This window comes from Protopterus annectens, chromosome 8.part0 (assembly GCF_019279795.1).
Source record: "Protopterus annectens isolate FY-2018-M chromosome 8.part0, PAN1.0, whole genome shotgun sequence".
Lineage (NCBI taxonomy): Eukaryota > Metazoa > Chordata > Ceratodontiformes > Protopteridae > Protopterus > Protopterus annectens.
This window is the reverse complement of record NC_056741.1, coordinates 57489865-57512108: the sequence shown is the minus strand read 5'-3', so window position 1 is coordinate 57512108 and position 22244 is coordinate 57489865. Positions and strand designations below refer to the sequence as shown.

The window sequence follows — 22244 nt, the reverse complement described above, 5'->3', positions numbered from 1 at the left end:
AGTGATGGAGAGTACGTGATGCCACACAGTGACTAGTGAGTGGCAGTGTGGCACTGGATTGGTAGTGATTGAGATGGAGGTTATGATGGCAGGGGGGATGGCTAGTCAGGGAGGGTATGGTGACACAATGGCTAGTGAAGTGATGCATATGATTATCAATGCTGAGTAATGGTGTCCAAAGATGGCCATTGATGAGATAATGTGGTGAGACAATGGCTAGTGAAATGGTGCAGTGGTTTTGGATGGCTAATGACTGGAAGGATGCAGTGGATGGCTAGCATCAGAGTGGCTGTAGTGGCAGTGGATGGGTAGTGAGGGGGTGTATGGTGGCAGAGGATGGTTTAGTGATTGGGTGGGGGAATAACAGAGGCCTGCTATCTATGGGGCACTAAAATTGGAGTGAGTTGAAATGATTAGGGCCTTTATGAGGCTGAAAGTGAAGTGAAATGAGCAACCATCAGCTCATACAGTAATCACTTGGTGGTGATTCATACAGGATTTTACCCAGGAGACGTAAAACCAAAAAGTTGTACAGCTTCAGCAGCAGTGCATAAATCCTGCATCGCTCAAGGTCAGATAGTTATTTCGTACACTAATGCTTAAAGAATTTCCATAATTTTCTAACTCCATACTCTACTGTGCAATGTCTGTTATCTTTTCGGTGTTTCTTCAGATTCTAGGATTTGGACGATTCCTGTCTACCTTTTGTGTCCAATACACGTGTTAAATCTGCATTCTTCACTCTGTTAATACAGTGATACTATATTATTGTAGAGCAGAGTTATACTTTTCAGCTGTTTTAACTGCAGAATGGATGAAAGTGCTCTGCTGAACAGATTTTCAGGGATGGCGATTTGTAAATTTTTTTTTGCCTGAAGAAGCATATCTAGGTGAAAGTGTTATTTGCACTTTAAGTACGCTGTGTATTTTAAACATTTGGAATAAGCATCTTACTTTTTGCAAAAGTAACTTTTCAAGTAAGTTGCGGACTTCATACTTTTTGAACAACCAGTTGGTTTATCCTTGCTCATGGTCCGTTACGTTTTTGTTTTGCCATTTTTCCTTAGCAAGAGTCCAGTTTACAAGTCTGGTTGTGCACTTTAATTTACCTCCCTTCTCTAAAGGGTATGATTAAACAGGTGGTCTTAACAGCTGGGAGTACTAGTACTTTAGTGGATACTTGTCAAGGCCCTTCCTTCACAATCTGTGGACACTTAATATTACCTGAAATGGTATTGTGAAATGCTTTGTTTTTCCTCTTCTAAGCAGGAGTTCTAAAATCATTGTAAGTGTACTAATTTGTCACCTTGTACACAGGCAACAGATGAAGCAGTTATTTCTCCTTGTCCTGAAGAATCATTTTCTCAGTCCTTCATCCCCTGCGGTTCAGACACCATGGATATGGATTTTAAGTAAGGAAATGGAATAACTTCCAATATGATTCTTAGAACCTTGTCTTTCTTTTTTTTCACTGCAATTACCGTGTGTAGCCATGTCAGAATGCCAAAATTCTGTCACTCACCCAGCTGTTAGAAATAATTTGTGGATTATCGGTTTCTTCAAATTACAGACGTGACTATTGCATTGTTTTACAGCGACTGCAAAGGAGACGCTATCTGAATTTGGTTAAAATTTTTATCTTGTATAGTATTAGGCATACTGTTTTCACATGCTCTAAATGAATTGGAAATGAGTATCCTTAGAATTTATGTACCATGAAGGGAAATTCAAGGCAAAGTGCTGTGGAGAATATATGGAATTGTTTTAAAAAATCCCGATTGTGGAAATTTGGTATCCAACACTTATTTTGGTTGTACCAAAACCCCTATGTAAACTTAGTAATGTATAACATGCTCCCATAAACAGATCATGTCCTTTTGACATTAGAAATTGCTAGAAAAATCCAGTCAAGCTTGAGTCTGCACTGTGCAAAAATTTTGTGGTAGAGGCCCCTAAGATGCGACTCCTTAAGGACGTACACGTGTTTCAGCTAAATGATTTGTAGTTTTCTTATGTGACTTTGGTTTGGATATTATTTAGGTTGTTTTGCAGGCACACTAATCCTTTTGGACATCAGGCATAGCCAAACAATCCACTTATGCTGTACTGACAAAGTCATGGGCATTCAGAAGCATGTCACTTATACACTTGCATATCTTTAAGGTGTCATTTGCATATATCCCATGGGCCTCCACTATAGGAGGTTTAAGGTATTACCCAGTGAAGACTGTAGTTAGGTCTTGTAGATTTTACTGAATGGTTTGTTTGTGTGACCCTTTTACCATTTGGTTTGAGTGTTTAACAGCATTAGAAAGATTTTTTTTCTAGTGACCACATAAATACTCCAAACATGGTACAATATTGTCTGTGTGGTCCATCTGTAATACTGTAGACTCATACTTGCACAGGGCCTCAAATTTTTGCTGTTGAAAGTTATTACTCTTACTAGTGTGCATGAAACACAGCACAGCCTGCTAGCTGTAAATACCTCGTAAATGAGTATAACATTTTTTCAGGGGAGGGGTCTTAATAGCTATGTTGTCTTCACATTTTTGGTGAATTTTGGCTGGAAGCTATACAAAATATGCCTTAGGAGTGGGTATGTTTATAAATAGCACTATGTAAGCCATTGCAAGCTTCTTGATAAGGGTTTTTGACGGGCAGTTTTAAATCTACAAAAGGAAGTTAAGTTTTTACACATTTGTCTGGGAGCCAAATTGTAGCTATTACCTAATCTGTTAAATAGACAGCTTAATGGGTTAAAGGCAAGACAAAAGAGCAGCGGTGACAGAGTGTCGTCCTTGAATATCCCCCTTTTGAATTTTTACCCTGGGATAATTTGTCCTTTATCATGGCAAAAGTGGTTTGCAACTGTTTCATGGTCATTATAATGTAATCGATCAGTGTAGGGTACATCTTGTACATTTTTAAGCACTATCTTTATCCTTGAATGTGGGATACTGTCAAATGCTTTTTTGTAGTCCAGTCATGCCATACTCAGATATGTCCCCTTTTTACAGTTCTGCATTACGACTTTAACATCAAATGATCCTTTGTTCCATATGACTTTTTCATTACCTTTTTGTTCTGTTGTCATGTTGAGTTTTTTTTTTTTAAATGACTATAAACTCTGCCGGCATCAGTTCCAGTGTAGGCAAGTTATTCTATAGTTTTTAGTTCAGCTTGCAGGTTCACTAAGTAGGACGATTATTCCTTTTGTGAACCACGCTGGTGTCTGTTCGCGGTTTATATATAAATAGTTCTTACTCAAGGTTAAGTCTTCATGTAAAGATGTTAATACTTTTAGCCAGCAGTTAGGTACTGCATCTGGACCTGGAATTTTCCTGTTATGAGCTTTTCTTAACTTTGTCTCTCTGGCCGTTACTTCATCCTATTTCATTACCTTTAAACTTCTTATTCTTTCTTTTACTACTTCCATCCATTTAGTATCTTTGTTCCACAGGATCTTCATAGATATTTCTCCCAAATGAATATATTTATTTTTTGGTGGTGGTTCAATTCCTTTTGCCTTATTTACCAATTCTCTGAAACTTTTTTTAGGTCATCAGTGATGTGCTTATTTTTAGTACTTAATATTTAATTTTTAGTATTTTTATTAGGGGAAATGGGGTAGGGATTATCCTGAAGGAACAGTATTCCAAGAGTGTTTTGGAGGTGAAGAGTGTCAGATAGACTGATGTTTATGAAGCTGGAAATTGATGGTGTGATGATGAATGTTGTTAGTGTATACGCTCCACAAGTTGTGTGTGATGGATGAGAAAGAAAAATTTTGGAGTGAGTTGGGATGAAGTGGTGGTGACTGTACCCAAGGGTGAGAGACTGGTGATTGTAGCGGATTTCAATGGGCATGTTGGTGAAGGGAACAGAGGGGATGAGGAAGTGATGGGCAGGTATGGTGTTAAGGAGAGGAATGCAGAAGGTCAGATGGTAGCGGATTTTGCGAAAAGGATGGACATGGCTGTGGTGAATACATATTTTAAGAAGAGGGAGGAGCATAGGGTGATGTACAAGAGTGGAGGAAGATGCATACAGGTGGATTATATTCTATATAGGAGGGCCAGTCTGAAGGAGATCGGAGACTGTAAAGTGGTGGCAGGGAAAGTGTAGTTAAGGCAGCATAGGATGGTGGTCTGTAGGATGATGATGGTGATCAAGTGGAGGAGGACAAGTGTAAGAGCAGTGCCAAGGATCAAATGGCAAGTTGAAAAAGGGTGATTGTGAGGTGGACTTGAGGGAAGAGTTAAAATGGGCACTGAGAGTTACCAAATAGCTGGGTAACTACAGCAGAGATGGTAAGGGAGGCAGCTAGAAAGGTGCTTGGTGTGACATTTGGACAGAGGAAGGAGACCGGGTGGTGGAATGAGGAAGTACAGGAGAGTATACAGAGAAAGAGGCTGGCGAAGAAGTGGGATTGTCAGAGAGATGAAGAAAGTAGACTAGTATAAGGAGATGAGGAGCATGGCGAAGAGAGAGGTGGTGAAGGCTAAGGATAAGGCATATGGAGAGTTGTATGAAAGGTTGGACACTATCTGTAAAGTATCAGTTTTCTGTACTTTCTTGCTGTACTTAAATGTTTTCCACCTAAAAGCAGATTTTGCAGCGTTTATTGTGATTTAAAAGCTTGTTTTTTTTCACATATTGTACTTATTTGACTGCCCGCACTTTTAAAAAGTTGTTTTTTGTTTAAATAATTTGTTTAACTGTTGTACACACTAAAGTGTGATGACCTTTTCTGATCTTTTGTAGTCGTTTAAAGTTGTTTTAAGAGTATGTTTTACAGTTTTTGCCTTATCTTTTCAAAAAAAACAAAAAAATTTCTTGTTTCCCACCTTTCTAAGCTAGTATAGTCCAGTTTTCAGGCTAGTGCTGAATTCAGGGCGGTGATACTAGTTTCTGAGTTGCCCATATCTTACTTGGATAGAAGGAAGTTTCTCTGTTCACCTGTGAGAGAGGGGAGCTTTGAGCAGCCTATCTGTCCCTGGAGGAGTGTTTCCAGCCCAGAAGTTAGTAGTTTATTGGCCATTTTGGGCTAATTTCTATCTTTCATTTCCTTACTATATAAACCGCATTTGCATGGTTTTGCGCACCGGGCAGTGCTGGTTAGCTACGGTTAAATTATTCCTGGCTCCACTAAGTCTCTTCAGTTTTTCCCTTGAAACTAGTATAACTCTCAACCTAAGCACTCAAAAAGCATCTCACAGCCCAGCACTTGCTCAGACCTAATAGCAAGCACTAAAATACCCTGACACTGATTGCCCAGCAGGCAAGGCTCTTTATTCACTCCTCACCACCCAGGCGACTAAGCAGCTCACCCTACTATTCAGGCATGACCAAAGGGCAACTTAAGGTGCACTCTCCAGTCCAGCTGGTGAATCTGGGTATCCTGAGGCAATGTTACAACTGCCTCATGTACACAGACAACCCACTCCTCCTACCACAAAACACTAACATATGCAAGAGATGCAACTATAGAGCCAAATTGGAAGCTAAGCTTTCTCTACCCAAGACTGGAGCAGACAGTCAAGAGGAGAAGGTTAACACTTGCACCACAACTCCAGCTGCACACAGACCTACTAAAACAGCACTGGCAAAAAATACACATAAATACACAAAATCACACTCAGAGGCTCTAAAAAACCTGCAAAAGCATCAGAGACCTCCAAAGCAGACACCCAAACAACCTGCACTTTCCGTCACAAACCAGACAACACATAAAACACAAAATCAGTGTGCCGCACAATCACAGCCCTTAAGGCGAAATAACATACCTAACACACTAGTAATACGTGACTCTATAGTCAGGCATGCTGACATCCTACTCACTAGGCTGGACAAGCAGAAGGTTACAGTTAGCTGCCTGTCGGGAGCCAAAATCCACCACATAACACAAGCACTCAGGTCACTCCAGAACAAGTATAAATATGACTCTGTCATTGTTCATGTTGGTGTGAATGACCTGAGACATACCTCCCTGGACTACATGAGAGACATGGAAGAGTTCTGTGATCATGTAGCCCAGGCTGGTATGACCCTGACCCTGAGTAACATCCTGCCTTCACCAAGAATGATATCTCAGTATAAAGAAAAAATGATCAATTTCAACTATTAGCTAAGCTTCTGGTGTCATTCAAAGGGGATCCAGTGTCTGTCAGCCTGGGACGACATGCTCGACAAGCCACATTGCTTCGCAAGAGACTGCTTGCACCTGTCACCCCTAGGCTTTCGAATACTGGCCAAGGCTCTTGCTGCCCCATAGTGCCTTTTTTAGGCAAGGCTCAAAAGTCAAACCCACCTCCATAAACAGCACAATTAAAAAACTGAGGGTTATGCTACTCAACGCCAGGGGTTTAAATCTCAAAATGCACTCCTCAGTATGGAGAAAGTCTACATCTGTGCAGTAACTGAAACCTGGTTCAAGGCTCCAGAGAGCACCCCAGCACTACCGGGCTACAACTCATACCACACGTTTCGGCCACCGAACACATACCAAAACACAAAAGGAAGGGGTGTATCCATATTCATCAAGGATACCTACACCTCCACGTTAGTGGCGCAGCATGATACCTCTATCATCCATGTGCAACTAACATCGGGCATGTCTGCAATGCAAATTGTGGCCTGCTACAGATCACATTCCATGAACCAGGACCACCACTCCACCTTTTTGGAGACACTGGAAAACATGAAGATCCTACCAAACACCCTGATATTGGGTGATTTCAATTACCCTACCATTCACTGGGAAAACTACTCTAGTACAAATTCCCAGGCCCAGCGCTTCCTGGAATTCATCAACTCAAATGCCCTTGATCAGCTGGTCAACTCCCCTACCAGAGGTGAAAACATATTGGACCTGGTCATCACCAACCTGGGCGACAGGTGTTCCACATCGGAGGTCAACCTGTCGCTGGTTAGATCAGACCATAAACTAATCACTCTGGGTGTCCACACCAGTAAAAAAGTTTTCTAACACAAACTTCACCTTAAGACAAAGGTTTTATGTTTCACAGCCCCCACGCTAAAAGATAATGCTGCCCAAGATGCAGAAACCTTTACAAATGCACTCTGAGCACCTACAAGGATGCGTGGATCATGCCATCCCTAGTAAAACTAAGACTCACTCCTCTAAGAGAAGGAAACCAGTTTGGTTGACCCCTGCAATAAACAGGCTGTACAATAGAAGGAGTAAACTAGTTCAGAAAAAAAGCAAATCCCAAGAAGGAAAGACAGAAGAGATAAGAGATCTGGGGACCCAGGTAGATAGTAATCTCTCCTTTGACAATCATATTGCCAAAGTAGTTAAGAAATCCTATGTGGCCCATCTACTTACTAAAGGGTTCTTATCTAGAAATAGAGATTATAGTGCCCCTCTACTCATCACTCATTAGACCCATCATAAGAGTACAATTCCCCATTCGGGATGTACCTCACAAGACACTTCCAACAGCTGGAAAGACCACAAAATACCTCACCAAGAGGATTACTGGTTTCAAAAATATGTCCTATGCAGCCCGACTGAAAAAACTCCGGCTGTACTCAGTGGCATATCACTTACTCGGAGGTGATATCTGCCTGACCTACAAAGCCATGTCCAACTCAGAATTGATGGACATGCTCCACCTAAAATAAATCCAAGTCACTGTGAGCCATGAGCTCTAGTGAGCTAAACTTCACCACAACAATAAATAGAACATGCTGGAGGGATAGGTTCCTGTCAGAGACTCCCCATGCTTTGGAACAAAATTCCAAATGACATCAGGCAGAGCCCCTCACTAACACTCTTTGAGAAACCCTGACTAGTGGATGAGTAACAGAAAATACACCCCTGGGTTCACTTCATTGGCTCTGCTTGACACAGGATCCATTAATTAATCAATGGGGTGGCAAAAGCCAACATGCTCCGGCTAGACTTATAAATGCCCATGGGCAGATAGCCTAGTACCTACCTATGAACCTTTAAAGAGGGAGAAAAGGGCCTGTACCGACTGGCTAGACAGAGGGACTGAGCTGGGAAAGATGTGCAGCAGGTAAGGGTGATAAAGGATAATGAGGGAAACGTACTCACAAGCGAGGAGAGTGTGTTGAGCAGGGTTTACTATTGAAAATGCAAACGGCACTTGGGCGACAGTCGGATAGTCGAACGTATACGGTCGTAAACAAGGATGTCGAAGACAAAATAATCAATCTAGGAACGGTTTTAACATGGGTCGAGGTAGGTGTTCAGTATTATTCCCTACTACAAACATCTTCCCTACCTCGACCCATGTTAAAACCATTCCTAGATTGATTATGTCTTCGACATCCGTGTTTACGACCTTATACGTTCGACTATCCGACTGTCGCCCAAGTGCCGTTCGCATTTTCAATAGTAAACCGTTGAGCAGATGGAAAGAGTACTTTGAGGGGCTGATTAATGAGAGAGAGAGAAGGTTGGATGATGTGGGGATAGTGAATCAGGAAGTGAAACAGATTAGCAAGGAGGAAGTACGGACAGCTATGAAGAGGGTGAAGAATGGAAAGGCTGTTGGTCCAAATGACATAAGTGGAAGCATGGAGGTGCTTAGGAGAAATGGCAGTGGAGTCCTTATCCAGATTGTTTACTGAAATCCTGGAATGTCAGAGGATGCCTGAGGAGTGGAGAAAGTATTTTGGTACCTATTTTTAAGAATAAGGGAGATGTGCAGAGTTGTAGTAACTACAGAGTGATAAAACTGATCAGTCACAGCTTTAAGTTATGGGATAGTCATGGAAGCTAAGTTAAGAAGGGAGGTGATGATTAGCGATCAGCAGTATGGTTTTATGCTGGGAAAGAGCACTACAGATGCAATGTTTGCTTTGGGACTGTTGATGGAGAAATGTAGGGAAGGTCAGAAGGAGTTGCATTGTGTCTTTGTGGACTTGGAGAAAGCATATTATAGGGTGCCTAGAGAGTTGTGGTATTGTATAATAGGGTGCCTAGAGAGTTGTGGTATTGTATGAGGAAGTCAGGAGTGGCAGAGAAGTATGTAAGAGTGGTACAGGATATGTATGAGGGTAGCATGAAAGTGGTGAAGTCTGCAGTGGAAGTGACGGATCCATTTAAGGTGGAGGTGGGATTACATCAAGGATCAGCTCTGAGCCCTTTCTTATTTGCAGTGATGATGGACAGGTTAACAGACTAGATCAGACAGGAGGCCCCATGGACTATGATGCTTGCAGATGACATTGTGATCTGTAGTGAGAGTAGGGACCAGGTTGAGGAGACCTTGGAGAGGTGGAGATGTGCTCTAGAGAGGAGAGGAATGAAGGTCAGCAGGACTAAGACAGAATGGGTGTGTATGAATGAGAGGGAGGGTAGAAGAATGGTGAGGATGCAGGGAGTAGAGTTGAAGGTGGATGTGTTTAAGTACTTGGGATCAACAGTTCAGAGTAATAGAGTGTGGAAGAGAGATGAAGAAGAGAGTACAGGCAGGGTGGAATGGGTGGAGAAGTGTCAGGAGTGATTTGTGACAGACGGGTACCAGTAAGAGTGAAAGGGAAGGTTTACAAGAGGGTAGTGAGACCAGCTATGTTGTATGGGTTGGAGATGGTGACATTGACAAAAAGGCAGGAATCAGAGCTGGAAGTGCCAGAGTTAAAGATGTTAAGATTTGCACTGGGTGTGACACGGATGGACAGGATTAAGAATCAGTATATTAGAGGGTCAGCTCAGGTTGGACAGTTTAGAGACGGTCAGAGAGGTGAGATTGCATTGGTTTGGACATGTGCTGAGGAGGGATGCTGGGTATATTGGGAAAGGGATGCTAAGGATGGAGCTGCCAGGTAAGAGGAAAAGAGGAAGGCCTAAGATGAGGTTTATGGACATGGTGAGAGAGGACATGCAGGTGGTTGGTGTGACACAGCAAGATGCAGAGGACAGGAAGAAATGGAAACAGATGATCCGCTGTGGCGACCCCTAACGGGAACAGCCGAAAGAGAAGAGTAGTGATGTGCTTATTTTGTACTTATCCTTTATCTGCGCATGTTTTTTTCTGCTTGTGCCGATATTTTAGTGTATTTGGAATAGTGCATGATGGATCCTGATCTGATATGTTCTGTTACTCCGCATTGCTTTTATCACTTCTTTCTTTGAGTATTACCTGATATGTTCTGATACTCCGCGTTGCTTTTATCACTTTTCTTTGAGTATTTTTGTTGATTTGTTCCCTATAGTCTTCTATCAGTGGCACTTGTCTTAATTGCTTTATAGTTTTCTTTGTTCGATTCTTCCATGATGGCGTTCTATTTCTTCCCTTCCTTTTCCTTATTACTGTGTTTTTGTGGTAAGAGTTTATTAATTTAGCTGCACAGTAAAATATCCTGTTTACTTCTGTTGTATCACAAGAATCTCTATGGACAGTTCTAATTATTGTGTCCATTTGTTTTATCAGAATTCTAACGTTTTGGATTTTATTGACTTTCTGTAATCAGTTTTTCATTGATTTTAACTTGTCTGTCCATTTCTATTAAATCAAGCAGCTCTTCTCTTTGATCATTTTCTTATAAAATTGAGGGAACATTGTTTGTTCATTTCCTGCAGGCATTCTATAGAAAGTTCCAGAGCATCTTCCTGTGCCACATTATCTTCAGTTTCATCCCATCATAGGTTCATAGGTTGGTACTAGGCTATCGGCCCTAGGACCTATAGAAAACTAGCCATAATAATTCCTTGCCTATTTCTTCCCACACTGTTTACTTCCCTGGATCCCTGTCTAGCAGGGCAACTGATGTCATCCATTGCTCTTTCATATGGGCGCTCACTATCCTATCAATCCTCAACACTGACCGTGTCAAATTTGTCAATTTCCTGTTCCTTCCCTTGCCCATCCAACTCAAAATGAATGTTTGCTCTGGTTTCCTGTGAAAGGCTCCAAAGTATCTTCATATGGCAAATGATCAGATGTTTCCCACTCCACTGGTTTCTCCCTTAATTTGGAGATCCATTGCTCCATCCTTCTGTGATGTTATCTGAGTTAATTTTCTACACTTTGCAGGTAATCCATAACTTTAGTTTCTATTTCTTTAACTTCTCCATTATTAATTGTCTTTTTCCAGTGTTTTCTTATTTTTTTTTATTGTAAAATTTTCCATGTCTGGATGCTTTTGCCTGTATTTCTCTTCAGATATCGGTGGTGATGCTCTTTTTGTATTGATTAGTTTTGCTTTCTCCTTTGCATAAATATTGCACAATATTAAATCTTTTTCTTTCTGATGTCCATATCTCCCAGGAACTCCCTGGTCAACCTCAGTAAGAAGCTGAGATCCCTCATAAAATACTCCAAAGCTAGTTACGAAAACAAAATTGCCACTGACTCTAAAGACAACCACAAAGCATTCTATAGCTTTGTCAAGAATCTAAATGGGAACACTCAGATCTGCTCTGAGTTACAGCACAATGACACTAAATATACAGAACCAACTGATATTGCCAACATCCTAGCAGATAGGTTCAGTGCTAACTTTACCCCCCTCTCACCCCCTAGAGGGCCCATCTCTATACCGGAAGAATGCAGAGTTCCTATAATCACGGCTGCACAGGTAAACACACTCTCCAAAGTCAAGAACACAACATCCATGGGACCTGACAACATCCCAGGCTGCCTTTTACACGAACTACAGAATGAACTGGCACCCCACCTAAGTACCATGTTCAATCATAGCCTCACCTCAGGCTTTGTACCCACTGAATGGTGCACCATGACAGTTATCCCACTCCATAAAGGGGGAGCCACGACGGACCCCAGGAACTACCACCCCATTAGCCTGACGAACCTGGTCTGCAAGGCCATGGAACGTATCATCATGGAACTCATAAACAAAGACATTGGTAATCTCCAAACTCTGGACCCTACTCAGTTTGGATTTGTAAAAGGCAGATCATGTCTCCTAAACCTGATTGACTTCTTGAAGCAGTCACCAAAGCCATAGATGAGGGTAAAATGGTTCACACAGCTTATCTAGATCTCGCCAAGGCTTTCGACACCATCCCCCACTCAAATTATAAGACAAGCTCACTAAACTAGGTATAAATCCCTATGTCACAAGATGGGTTGCCAACTGGCTCACAGACAGAACCCACACTGTGAAAGTAGCGGATTCCAAATCCGACATCGTACCAGTGACAAGTGGAATACCACAGGGTTCAGTCCTGCATCGTCTCCTGTTTGGTATCTACTTCTCTGAAGTGCAGGCCAACACAGAAGGTCTTTGGCTAACAAAGTTTGCAGATGACTGCAAACTAGGAGCCATAATTGAAACTACTAACGATGTAGGCAAACTACAAAAGGGCCTCACTGAGACAGATATCTGGTGTCAAAGCCATGGCCTGAAGCTCAATGCCAAAAAGTGTATTGTCATCCCCTTTGGTAAAAACTCTGTACCCATGAACTGCCACATAGCTGGTAGTATACTTAATGTCGAAAATGTGATGAGACCTTGGGACACAGGTGGACAGTAGTCTCTCCTTTGATAATCACATCACCACAGTGGTCAGGAAATCCTTCTACGTGGCTCATCTCATCACAAAAGGATTCTCATCCAGAAAAAGAGGACATTGTTCCCCTCTACTCATCACTTATTAGACCCATTATAGAGTACAATGCCCCTTTGGTATGTACCTCACAAGACATCTACAACAACTGGAAAGACCACAGAAATACCTCACAAAGAAGATTACTGGCCTCAAACAGATGCCCTATGCAGACAGTCTCAAAAAACTACAGCTTTACTCAATCGCATATCGCCTACTCGGGGCGATCTCTGCCTAACATACAAAGCTATGTCAAACCCAGAGCTGTTGGACATGCTCCACTTAAAGAAATCCCAATCCCTCCGAGCTACATGCTCAAGGGACCTTAACCTTGTCACCACAATAAACAGAATATGCTGGAGGGATAGATTCCTGTCCCAGAGACATCCCATACTCTGGAACAGACTACCTTTCTATGTCAAACAGAGCTCCTCATTAGCACTCTTCAAGAAAAATCTTGATTGGATGGAAAATGGGAATGGGAAATTCACCCCGGGGATCACTTCTGTGGCTCTGCTCGACAGGGGCACAGGAAAATAATTTTCTTGGGTGGCAAAAGCCAGGGTACATTTTTTGGCTAGGCTTGTATGGGCCCTAGGGCCAATAGCCTAGTACCTACCTATGAACCTATATTTCTTCAGAGGTCTCCTGATCCTCCTGTTTCTCCCTACTTTGGGGACAAGTTTCATCATGCTGTGATCTAAACTGTTAGACTTTCTGCACTAAATCCTTCAATTTGCAAGCATTCCATAACTTCATATTCTTTAATAGATTCATAGGTGGGTACTAGGCTATCTTCCTGAATGCATTTATAAGCCTAGCAAGAATGCGTTGGCTTTCGCCGCCCCCTTAAATTAGTTCCCTGTGCCTATGTCCAGCAGAGCCACTGAAGTGATCCCTGAGGTAAACTTTGTTTCCCATCCACTCGTCAAGGTTTTTTTTGAAGACTGTTAGTGAGGAGCTCTGCCTAATGTAGATTGGGATCTTGTTCCAAAGCATGGGAAGTCTTTGGGACAGGAATCTATCCCTCTAGCATGTCCTATTTATTGTTGTGGTGAAGTTTAGATCCCTAGAGCATGTGGCTCGAGGGGGATAAGGTTTTCTTTAGGTGAAGCATGTCCATCAATTCTAGGTTGGACATGGCCTTGTATGTCAGGAAGAGATCATCTCTGAGTAGGTGGTATGCAACCGAGTACAACTGGAGTTTCTTCAGTCGAGCTGCATAGGGCATCTGTTTGAGACCATTGATCCTCTTGGTGAGGTACTTATGTGCTCTTTCCAGCTGTTGCAGGTATCTTGTAAGGTACATCCCAAATGGTGCGTTGTACTCTAAGATGGGTCTGATGAGTGATGAGTGGAGGGGCACAATGACCCCTCTTGATCTGGATGCGAACCCTTTTGTGATTAGGTGGGCCACGTAGAAGGATTTTTTAACCACTTTGGCAATGTGATTATCAAAGGTGAAATTACTATCTACTTAGGTCCCCAGATCCATTAAGTCTTCCGTATTTAGGGGACTACCACCTATGTGGTAGTTTGTGGGTACTTTGTTTTTTCCAAAGGGGATGACTATGCACTTTTTGGCATTTAGGTTGAGGCCAGGATTTTGACACCAGGTGTCCGTCTCAGTGAGACCCTTTTGGAGGATGTCTGTGTCAGCCAGAGAGTCAATTGTAGCCCCTAGTTTGCAGTAGTCTGCGAACTTGGTCAGCCATAGTCCTCCTGTGCTTGCCTGTACCTCTGCGAAGTATATACCGAACAAGAGGGGTCCTAGGACTGAGCCCTGGGGAATGCCACTTGTAACAGGTTTGGAGTCTGACACAGCTCCAGCAACTCTCACCATGTGAGTTCTGACCGTGAGCCAGTTGGCAACGCATCTTGTGATATAGGGGTTTATGTTCAGGCTGGTGAGCTTGTCTATAATACCAGAATGGGGAATGGTGTTGAAGACCTTAGTGAGGTCTAGGTAGGCTGTGTGTACCACCTTTCCCTCGTCTATAGCCTTGGTAACTGTCTGTCTCAAAGAAGTCCACCAGGTTTAGGAGGCATGACCTGCCCTTAAAGCCGTACTGGGTAGGGTCCAGTTGTTTGGAGGTTCCCAATGTCTCTGTTAATGAGTTCCATAGTGATGTGTTCCATAGCCTTGCAGACCAAGCTAGTCAGGCTTATAGGGTGATAGTTCCCGAGGTCTGTTGTGGCTCCACCTTTGTGGAGCGGAATAACCATTGCTGTGTGCCACTCTGTGTGCATGTAGCCTGTGGAGAGGCTGAGTTTAAATAGGTGAGGGGTTAGTTCATCTTTTGAGCTCTTGTAGGACACAGCCTGGGACACCGTCCACTCCCATTGATGCTGTGTTTTTGGCTTTGGAGAGGGCTGTTTTAACCCAAGTTTCTGTGATTTCAGGGACTCTACATTCTTCTGGTATGGTTATGGGCCCTTTTGGGGGTGATCGGGGGGTGAAGTTGAACCTGTCTGCCAGGATGTTGGCGATATCTGTCAGTTCAGTGTATTTTGTGCCATTCTGCACCAACTCTGAGCAGATGTGAGCATTGCCACTTAGATTCTTGACATAGCTAAAGAATGCCTTGTGGTTATCTTTGGAGTCCTTGGCAAGTTTTCTTTCAAAGCTCGCCTTGGATGATTTTGAGGGAATCATAGTTTCTTGCTGATGCTGATCAGGGATGTCTTCCCTTCTTGGGATTTTATTCTTTTCTGTATAGTATAGCTTGTTTATGGCAGGAGTCCTTCAGACTGGTTTCCTTTTCTTGGATGAGTGAGTCTTGGTTTTGCTTGGGATGGCAAGATCCATGCATTCTTGTAGCTGCCCATAGAATGCATTAGTAAAGGATTTTGCAGCTTGGACAGTGTTATCCTTCAGCATGGGGGCTTTGAAACGTTCCACCTCGGTCTTAAGTAATGTGAAGTTTGCTTTTGAAAAGTTTTTCACGGTGGCTTTCTTGTCCGGGGGTGGGTGTGGAATATGGATATCCAAAGTGATTTGTTTATGGTCAGATCTAACCAGCAAAGGGTTGACCTCTGGTGTGGTACATCGGTCGCCCGTGTTGGTGATGACCAGGTCCAATATGTTGTCACCTCTAGTGGGAGTGTTGACCAGTTAAACCAGTGCGTTTGAGTTTATAAATTCTAGGAAAAGTTGGGCAAGGGAGTTAGTACTTGTAGTTCTCACAGTTAATGTTTGGGTAATTGAAATCACCCAATATTAGGGTGTTTCATAGGACCTTTGTTTCCCAGTGTTTCCAGAAATGCAGAACAGGGGTCCTGGGACATGATGGGTGATCTGTAGCAACCTACAATTTAAATTGCAGTTTTCCCATTGTTAGTTGCACTTGGATGATCTCTGAAGCGTCATGCTGTGCCACTAACCTGGAGGTGTGGGTATCCTTGATGAATATGGATACGCCCCCGCCTTTTGTATTTTGGTTTGGGTTCTGTGGCAGAAATGTATGGTACGAGTTGTAGCCTGGTAGTGCTGTGATGCTCTCTGTAGCCTTAAACCAGGTTTCTGTTACTGCACATATATCTATTTTCTCCATACTGAGGAGTGCCCAGAGTGCGTGCATTTTGAGGTTTAGACTTCTGGCATTGAGTAGCATTACCCTCAGTTTTTTACTTGTGCTATTTATGGCAGTGGGATTGTCTCTTGAGCCTTGCCTAAAAAAGGCACTATAGGGGTGGCAAGAGCCTTGGCACGTATTTGAAAGCCTAATGGTGACAGGTGCAAGCTGTCTCTAGCGAAGCATCGTGGCTTGTTGAGCATGTCATCCAAGGTGGACAGACACTGAATCCCCTTTGAATGACACCAGAAGCTTAGCCAATTGTTGAAATAGAGAATTTCTTTCTTTATACCATGGTATCATTCCTGGTGAGGGCAGGATGCTACTCTGGGTCAAGGTCATACCGGCCTGTGCTATGAGATCAGAGAGCTCTTCATGTCGTCTAGGGAGGTATGGCTCAGGTCATTCACAACATGGACAATGACAGTCATATTTGTACTTGTTCTGGAGTGAACTGAGTGCTTGTGTTATGTGGCAGATCCTGGCACCCGACAGGCAGCTAACAGTAACCTACTCCTCATTCAGCCTAGTGAATGGGACGTCAGTGTGCTAATCTTCTTTTCTGCATTCCCTCTTTGTGAGCTTATTTTTTTATTATGAATTTTTCCATATCTGGATGCCTTTGCCTGTATTTTTCCTCAAATCTTTGGGGCTGCCTTTTTTGTGTTGATTAATTTAGCTTTCTCCCTTGCATAAATATTGCACCATATCCAATTTATCTTTCTTTCCCATTTATTTATTTTTTATTTTACATTTGTTAACCGGGGGTGTCTGAGCCGAAAAGGCCCTTTTTCAGCAGAGGCCCGGGGAGAAAAGCTCCACAAAGAAAAATTAGACACATTTAGTTATTTAGACATAATCAGTATACACACAAATTGAGACATGTTTTTACAGTGTCATGCGGCACAAACAGTTACAGTGGAGAGAACAATCAAAAAAGATGTTAATTTTAAAAATAAAGGTAAGTAATAGATTTGTGGTGTACAAGCTGAACTTTGGAATGTAGGTAGAATACATACATAGTACACAGGTGTACAGTACATACATTGTAGATTAGTCAGTGTTTGTGAGTAAGATTGAAAAACTATTATAAATTGCTCTAGATTTAGTATGCATATGTTATCCGCTTTCACTAGCCTGGGGAGCAATCATGGCATTGCCAACTTTGCTTGAGATGTTGCCTGATGAGGTCTTTAAAGGAGGCTTTGGATGATGTGTTTTGAATGCTAGTAGGGACAGAGTTCCATTTTTTTTGTCCATATTTCTTTTTTTTATACCTTTCAAAAGTATCTAGATGATTTTGTTCTTTATATTTTCCCACCAAGTCACTTTTTTTTCCAAACAGCCCAGGGTTTCTTGGTCTAAATGTTTTTCATATTAATGAACACATGTTTATTTGAAGCTTCTGATTAGTTTTTGTTGTAGAAGTATTTCTCTCTGTCTTTTTGTACATCATCTGATTGGAAATTCAGGGCTTCTTGCATAATAGTAACAATGCATAATTTCTTTCTCCATCTTTGTGGCTCTCTTGGCCTATCGGTTTTTGTGATTTTTGTGGTCTGCTACTTCTGCATCAAGGGGGCCATCCTCCCCCTGGGCCTGGCCTAGTCTCATTGTAGGAGTGTCTCTGTCTTGAGGATTCTATACTGTCATGTTTTCCATTCTGGCTCCGGTGTGCCTACCAGGATTGGGCACTTTTTTTATCATGGATCTTGTGCACCCAGCTATTTTTTTAACCTACTTCTGTCCATGATATAAGCTATATAAAATAGTCTATATATTAGTGTAGACTTGGTGAGATTATGTCAAAAACAGGGTCACCTTATGAAGGTACTCACCAAGACTTGAACTGAATTCCAGCAAAACTACTCTCCTTTGCTTGCTGACTTCTCTCCATTTGGACCCCTGACAGATTTTTTCAATGATATGTAAGTGGAGGATTGTATCAAAAGCCATGGCTAGGTCAAGATATGTGGCATTTACCGTCTTACCTTCATCCAGGTTTAATAAGTATGGGCTACCCTTAAAGCCATATTGGGTTGGGTCTACAGTTTGAAGGTCAGCTATGTCCTTGTTGATGAGGTCCATGATGGTTCTTTCCATGGCCTTGCAGATGAGATTGGTTAGACTTATGGGTCTATAGATCCACTGCAACAAAGCCACTTCTCTGGCTATGGTTAGACAGCACTAAGTGGGTCTGCTAGGTCCTGCATTAGATTGCTTAATAAGCATCCAGGGATGTTAACTGGTCCCACTGAAGCTGTGTTTTTGGCCTTTGAGAGTACATAGAAGACCTGACCCTAGAGATCCTAGGCAGACTGGCATCTAGCATGCTGGTGGGGACAGGAGACAAGTTTGCACCAAATCAGTCAGCTAGGAGATCGGCGGTTTCCTCTACTGCAGTATGAGTGGTACATTTGTTAACAGTTCTGCAGAAACCTGGGCATTCCCTTTTTGGTGTTAGATGTATTTAAAGAATACCTTATGATTGTCCTTGGCTAGGGACTGTATTTTATCTTCATAGATAGCTTTAGAGGGTTTCACGAGCATTCTGGTTTGCTTGTTCTGGCTGAGGGAAGTCTTCCTCTGCTGAGACAGTCCTCTCTTACTTAACTTTCTTCCTCTTGTCATATAACGGGTCTACACTTGAGGTCCACCAGGTTGGCTTTTTGTTTTTTGGAGGACCTGGTTTTGATCCAGTCAGATATAGCAGTCTCTAAACAGCTGCATAAGTGTTTGAGGCATGAGGCATCAGTACACCTCTGCATAGGAGTCATTGTCTGAGAGTGCAGTAGGTATAAATCTTTTTATACCATTGCTTAGTCTGAAGTTAGCTTTGGAAAAGTTCATTTTTTTTTGCACTTTGGGGGTGTTTGGTCCAATAGTTGCTTCAAATGTAACAGTTTTATGGTCCAACCTTTCAAGGGAAGGCATCACAGAGGGGGGGAATGCAGTGACTCCCCATTTTTGTGAACACTATGTCAAGGATATTTGAACCCCTTATGACAAAAGCATATTTAAAAAGTATACTGCGGTGGTGGTGCTGCAGTAGCGTTGTTGCCTCACAGTAAGACGTCCTGTTAGATTCTCAGCTAGAGCGTTTTCTGTGTGGGGACATGCGTGAATGGACGTACCTTCGTTGAAGGTTGTGCATCAGGGCCGGCAACTCAACATGTAAAAATCTGCTGCCAATCATTAGCGGACCGGAGTTCTGCTATGGCGACCCCTAACCGGGAAAAGCTGAAAGACACAACATAAGCAAAAAAGCCTGTGTTTATTTTTTGTAATGCACTTTTTTGTTGCTAGCCCTTCACTTTTGTGTGTGTATATGTATATATGTTTGTATAAATACAAACACACACATATATATATATATATATATATATATATATATATATATATATATATAGATATACAATACGCACAAACACAAATGCCTCCCTGGGAAGGCTCTGAGGGCAGCGTCCAACTGGTTTACTTAGTAATACAACATACAAAGTATGTTTGTCATTAAGTTGCAGGTTGTGTTGTAGACAGCCTGCAGAAGGAAAACCTGTTTACTGACTAAGCTTTCACTGAGTACACACTGATCAAGTGCACAGCTGAGAATATAGATGACAGTTTGCAGGTATCTATGCAAAAGTAGCTGCAGTTGTCTTTATGTGGCACTGCTGTTTAAAGCAGAAATGTATATTCCACAACTTTAAAAGGATGAAAAGTGATTTGTGCATTGTTTCAGGCATGCAGAGAGGTTTGAAGCATCATCATATACAAGAGTGCACTGAAGGCCTACAAGATAATGTTTGCCTGACAGCTGTTTCTGGACACCTGTTTTGCTGCTGCAAATTACCTAAAAGTATGTATAATGCTTCATTTGGGTTATAGTTGTCCTCAAGGCAGAGGATCACAGCCACGAGGAAGAATGGCTTTGTAATCTCATCTAAGGGATGATTGGCCATCTGTATGACAGTAATATCACAGAAGAAAATTCATAGCTGGCAATATGTAGCACTGCCAGTATACCTGGCTGTAATGGAAACCACAATTTCTGCTGCGTTTACTGAGCAATAAATACTAAAGGAAGGTTGTGACCTCCATTTTGGGAAGGAGGAGATGAGATGCACAGCACCTTGACCATCATGCTCCAAATGCAGTAGGAGTAGAGGTGAAGTTTTTCTGTTCTGTCCAAAAGCTAAAAATGAACACCAGCCTACCCTGAAACTACCTTAAATGGAATCTGGCACTATAAGAATCTCCGCTGTTACTTTGTAGGCCCTCTACAGTATGGAAGGTGAGCCACGTAGAAAACAACGGCTGGCTGGCGTGTATGGCACAACCGTCATCGTGCCTCATCTCATTCCTAACCAGCTGTCTAGGAGCAAGGTGGAGGTGTGGGCCACACTGTGACCCTCAAAAATAACAATCAGGACCTCTGTATCTGAAGAGAATAATTCACTGAGGGTGAGGGTACATCCCCCACTAAAAACTCAATTTAGCCAGCTATACTCTATCCATAGCCTGATTAGGGAATGGAGTAATAGCTGTATGTGCTGTCTGCTGTATAGCTCAGTGTCATTTCAAGGGAAGGTTCGGCACAGGAGGAATGACAGAAGCACAACCTCGAGCCTCCTGTGGTGAGACTTCATGTTGAGAGCACTACAGATGTGAAGGGGAGATTCTGTATACCCTTTGGCCGCAAATGCTGTGCATTCTCATCCGCTGAGCACAGATCTTCCTAAGTGACCTGTTGCACCTTGTACAGGTGGAACAGGATAGCAGTGATGTGATCATGGATTGCCTAACAAAGGGACTCTCCAAGTCATTTAGAAGTGAGGTGTGAGTCCAGCAAAAAGACCGCATTTTTTAGACTTGAGGACACACAACCCCTTGAATTTCTTAAAGGCCATTGCCCACTGTCTTGGATTAAGTGACTACATCATTGGCAAGCACCAGAAGCATCAGCACCTGAAGGCGTCTGCACCAAGCACTACCACATGGATACACCCCTCCAAAATGTATACACTACAAAAGTGGTAAATGGACATAACTACCCACATACATTGAGCTGAAATGCAGCTTTTATATGTTGGCACACTCCAGTGTATTCATATATAGTTATGTACAGAAAGTTCTGTAGTACCTGTATGAGAAGGATTGGGGAAAGAGCATACCTTAGTCTCATCTAAATGCAAGTAGTGCTGTGTTCACTTGCATCTCTCCCTGCAGAAGAAAGCATCCTGTCTGCTGCATATTTACTAAATTCCTGAAGTGTTTCAACAAGTTTACAGTCTCCTCCAGTTTAAATACTGTGTAAATCAGTGCAAGCATGCAAGTCCATGAATTGTGGTGACAAGTTCACAATCGTGTGTGTGTGTGTGTGTGTGTGTGTGTGTGTGTATAATAAATATATATATATATATATATATATATATATATATATATATATATACATATCTGTGCAGTAATGGGCCTTCTGTTGAAGGCTTATAGCTGCTCCTGCTTTGTTTCCCTGGACTCCCATCAGTCATTTTGCTCAGTTTGTTGCCAGTGCGCCCCCTAGGGCTTAAACAGAGATGCACAGTTGTGTAGTGCACCTTGTTGTGGTTAACCTATCAGGCTGTAACATCCTTAAATGCATCTGTTACTGAGGAATGCAAACTGCAAATGAAAGTTCTCTGATTATATTCTCAGCCAATGTCTACAGTCAACTAGATTGTTTCTACAACAAGTTTTAAAGTCCAGCAGATGTCCTGTGACTTTGGACAACACCAGCAAATAAAGGCTAAGCAAAGTTGCCCCTGAGGCTGAAAAGATGATGGCTGCTTGTAGCTCATAACTTTAATTCTGAAATGTTCGTTGCAACTTTGGAAGGTTTGAAGAACAGAACTTTTCTTGATATCAGACCAAACAGTCTCCAGTGGATTTCTGCTCTTTTGTGACTATTTCAGGCTATACAGCAGCTCTGTAAGCCTTTTGCACTATGGCAGAGTTCTAGCATGGTGTCCCACAGTTAAGCGGCTTGCACTGGTCGTAGTACAGCAGTTCTGGTTTGTCTGAAAACAGCGAATCAGCCAAGGTAATACTGCACACAGTGGATGGTG

At 42.3% G+C, this 22244-nt stretch overlaps 1 protein-coding gene across 1 annotated transcript in view; it reads left to right on the top strand.

Moving 5' to 3' along the window:
• The first annotated feature begins 1314 nt into the window (after positions 1 to 1314).
• The window catches only part of LOC122807972, a 157328-nt gene continuing 136398 nt past the window's right edge, over positions 1315 to 22244 (top strand). Inside the window, exon 1 of the mRNA XM_044078999.1 lies at positions 1315 to 1412. Within this exon, the coding sequence (XP_043934934.1) occupies positions 1396 to 1412 (17 nt within the window). The 5' untranslated portion in view covers positions 1315 to 1395. The remainder of the gene's footprint in view (positions 1413 to 22244) is intronic.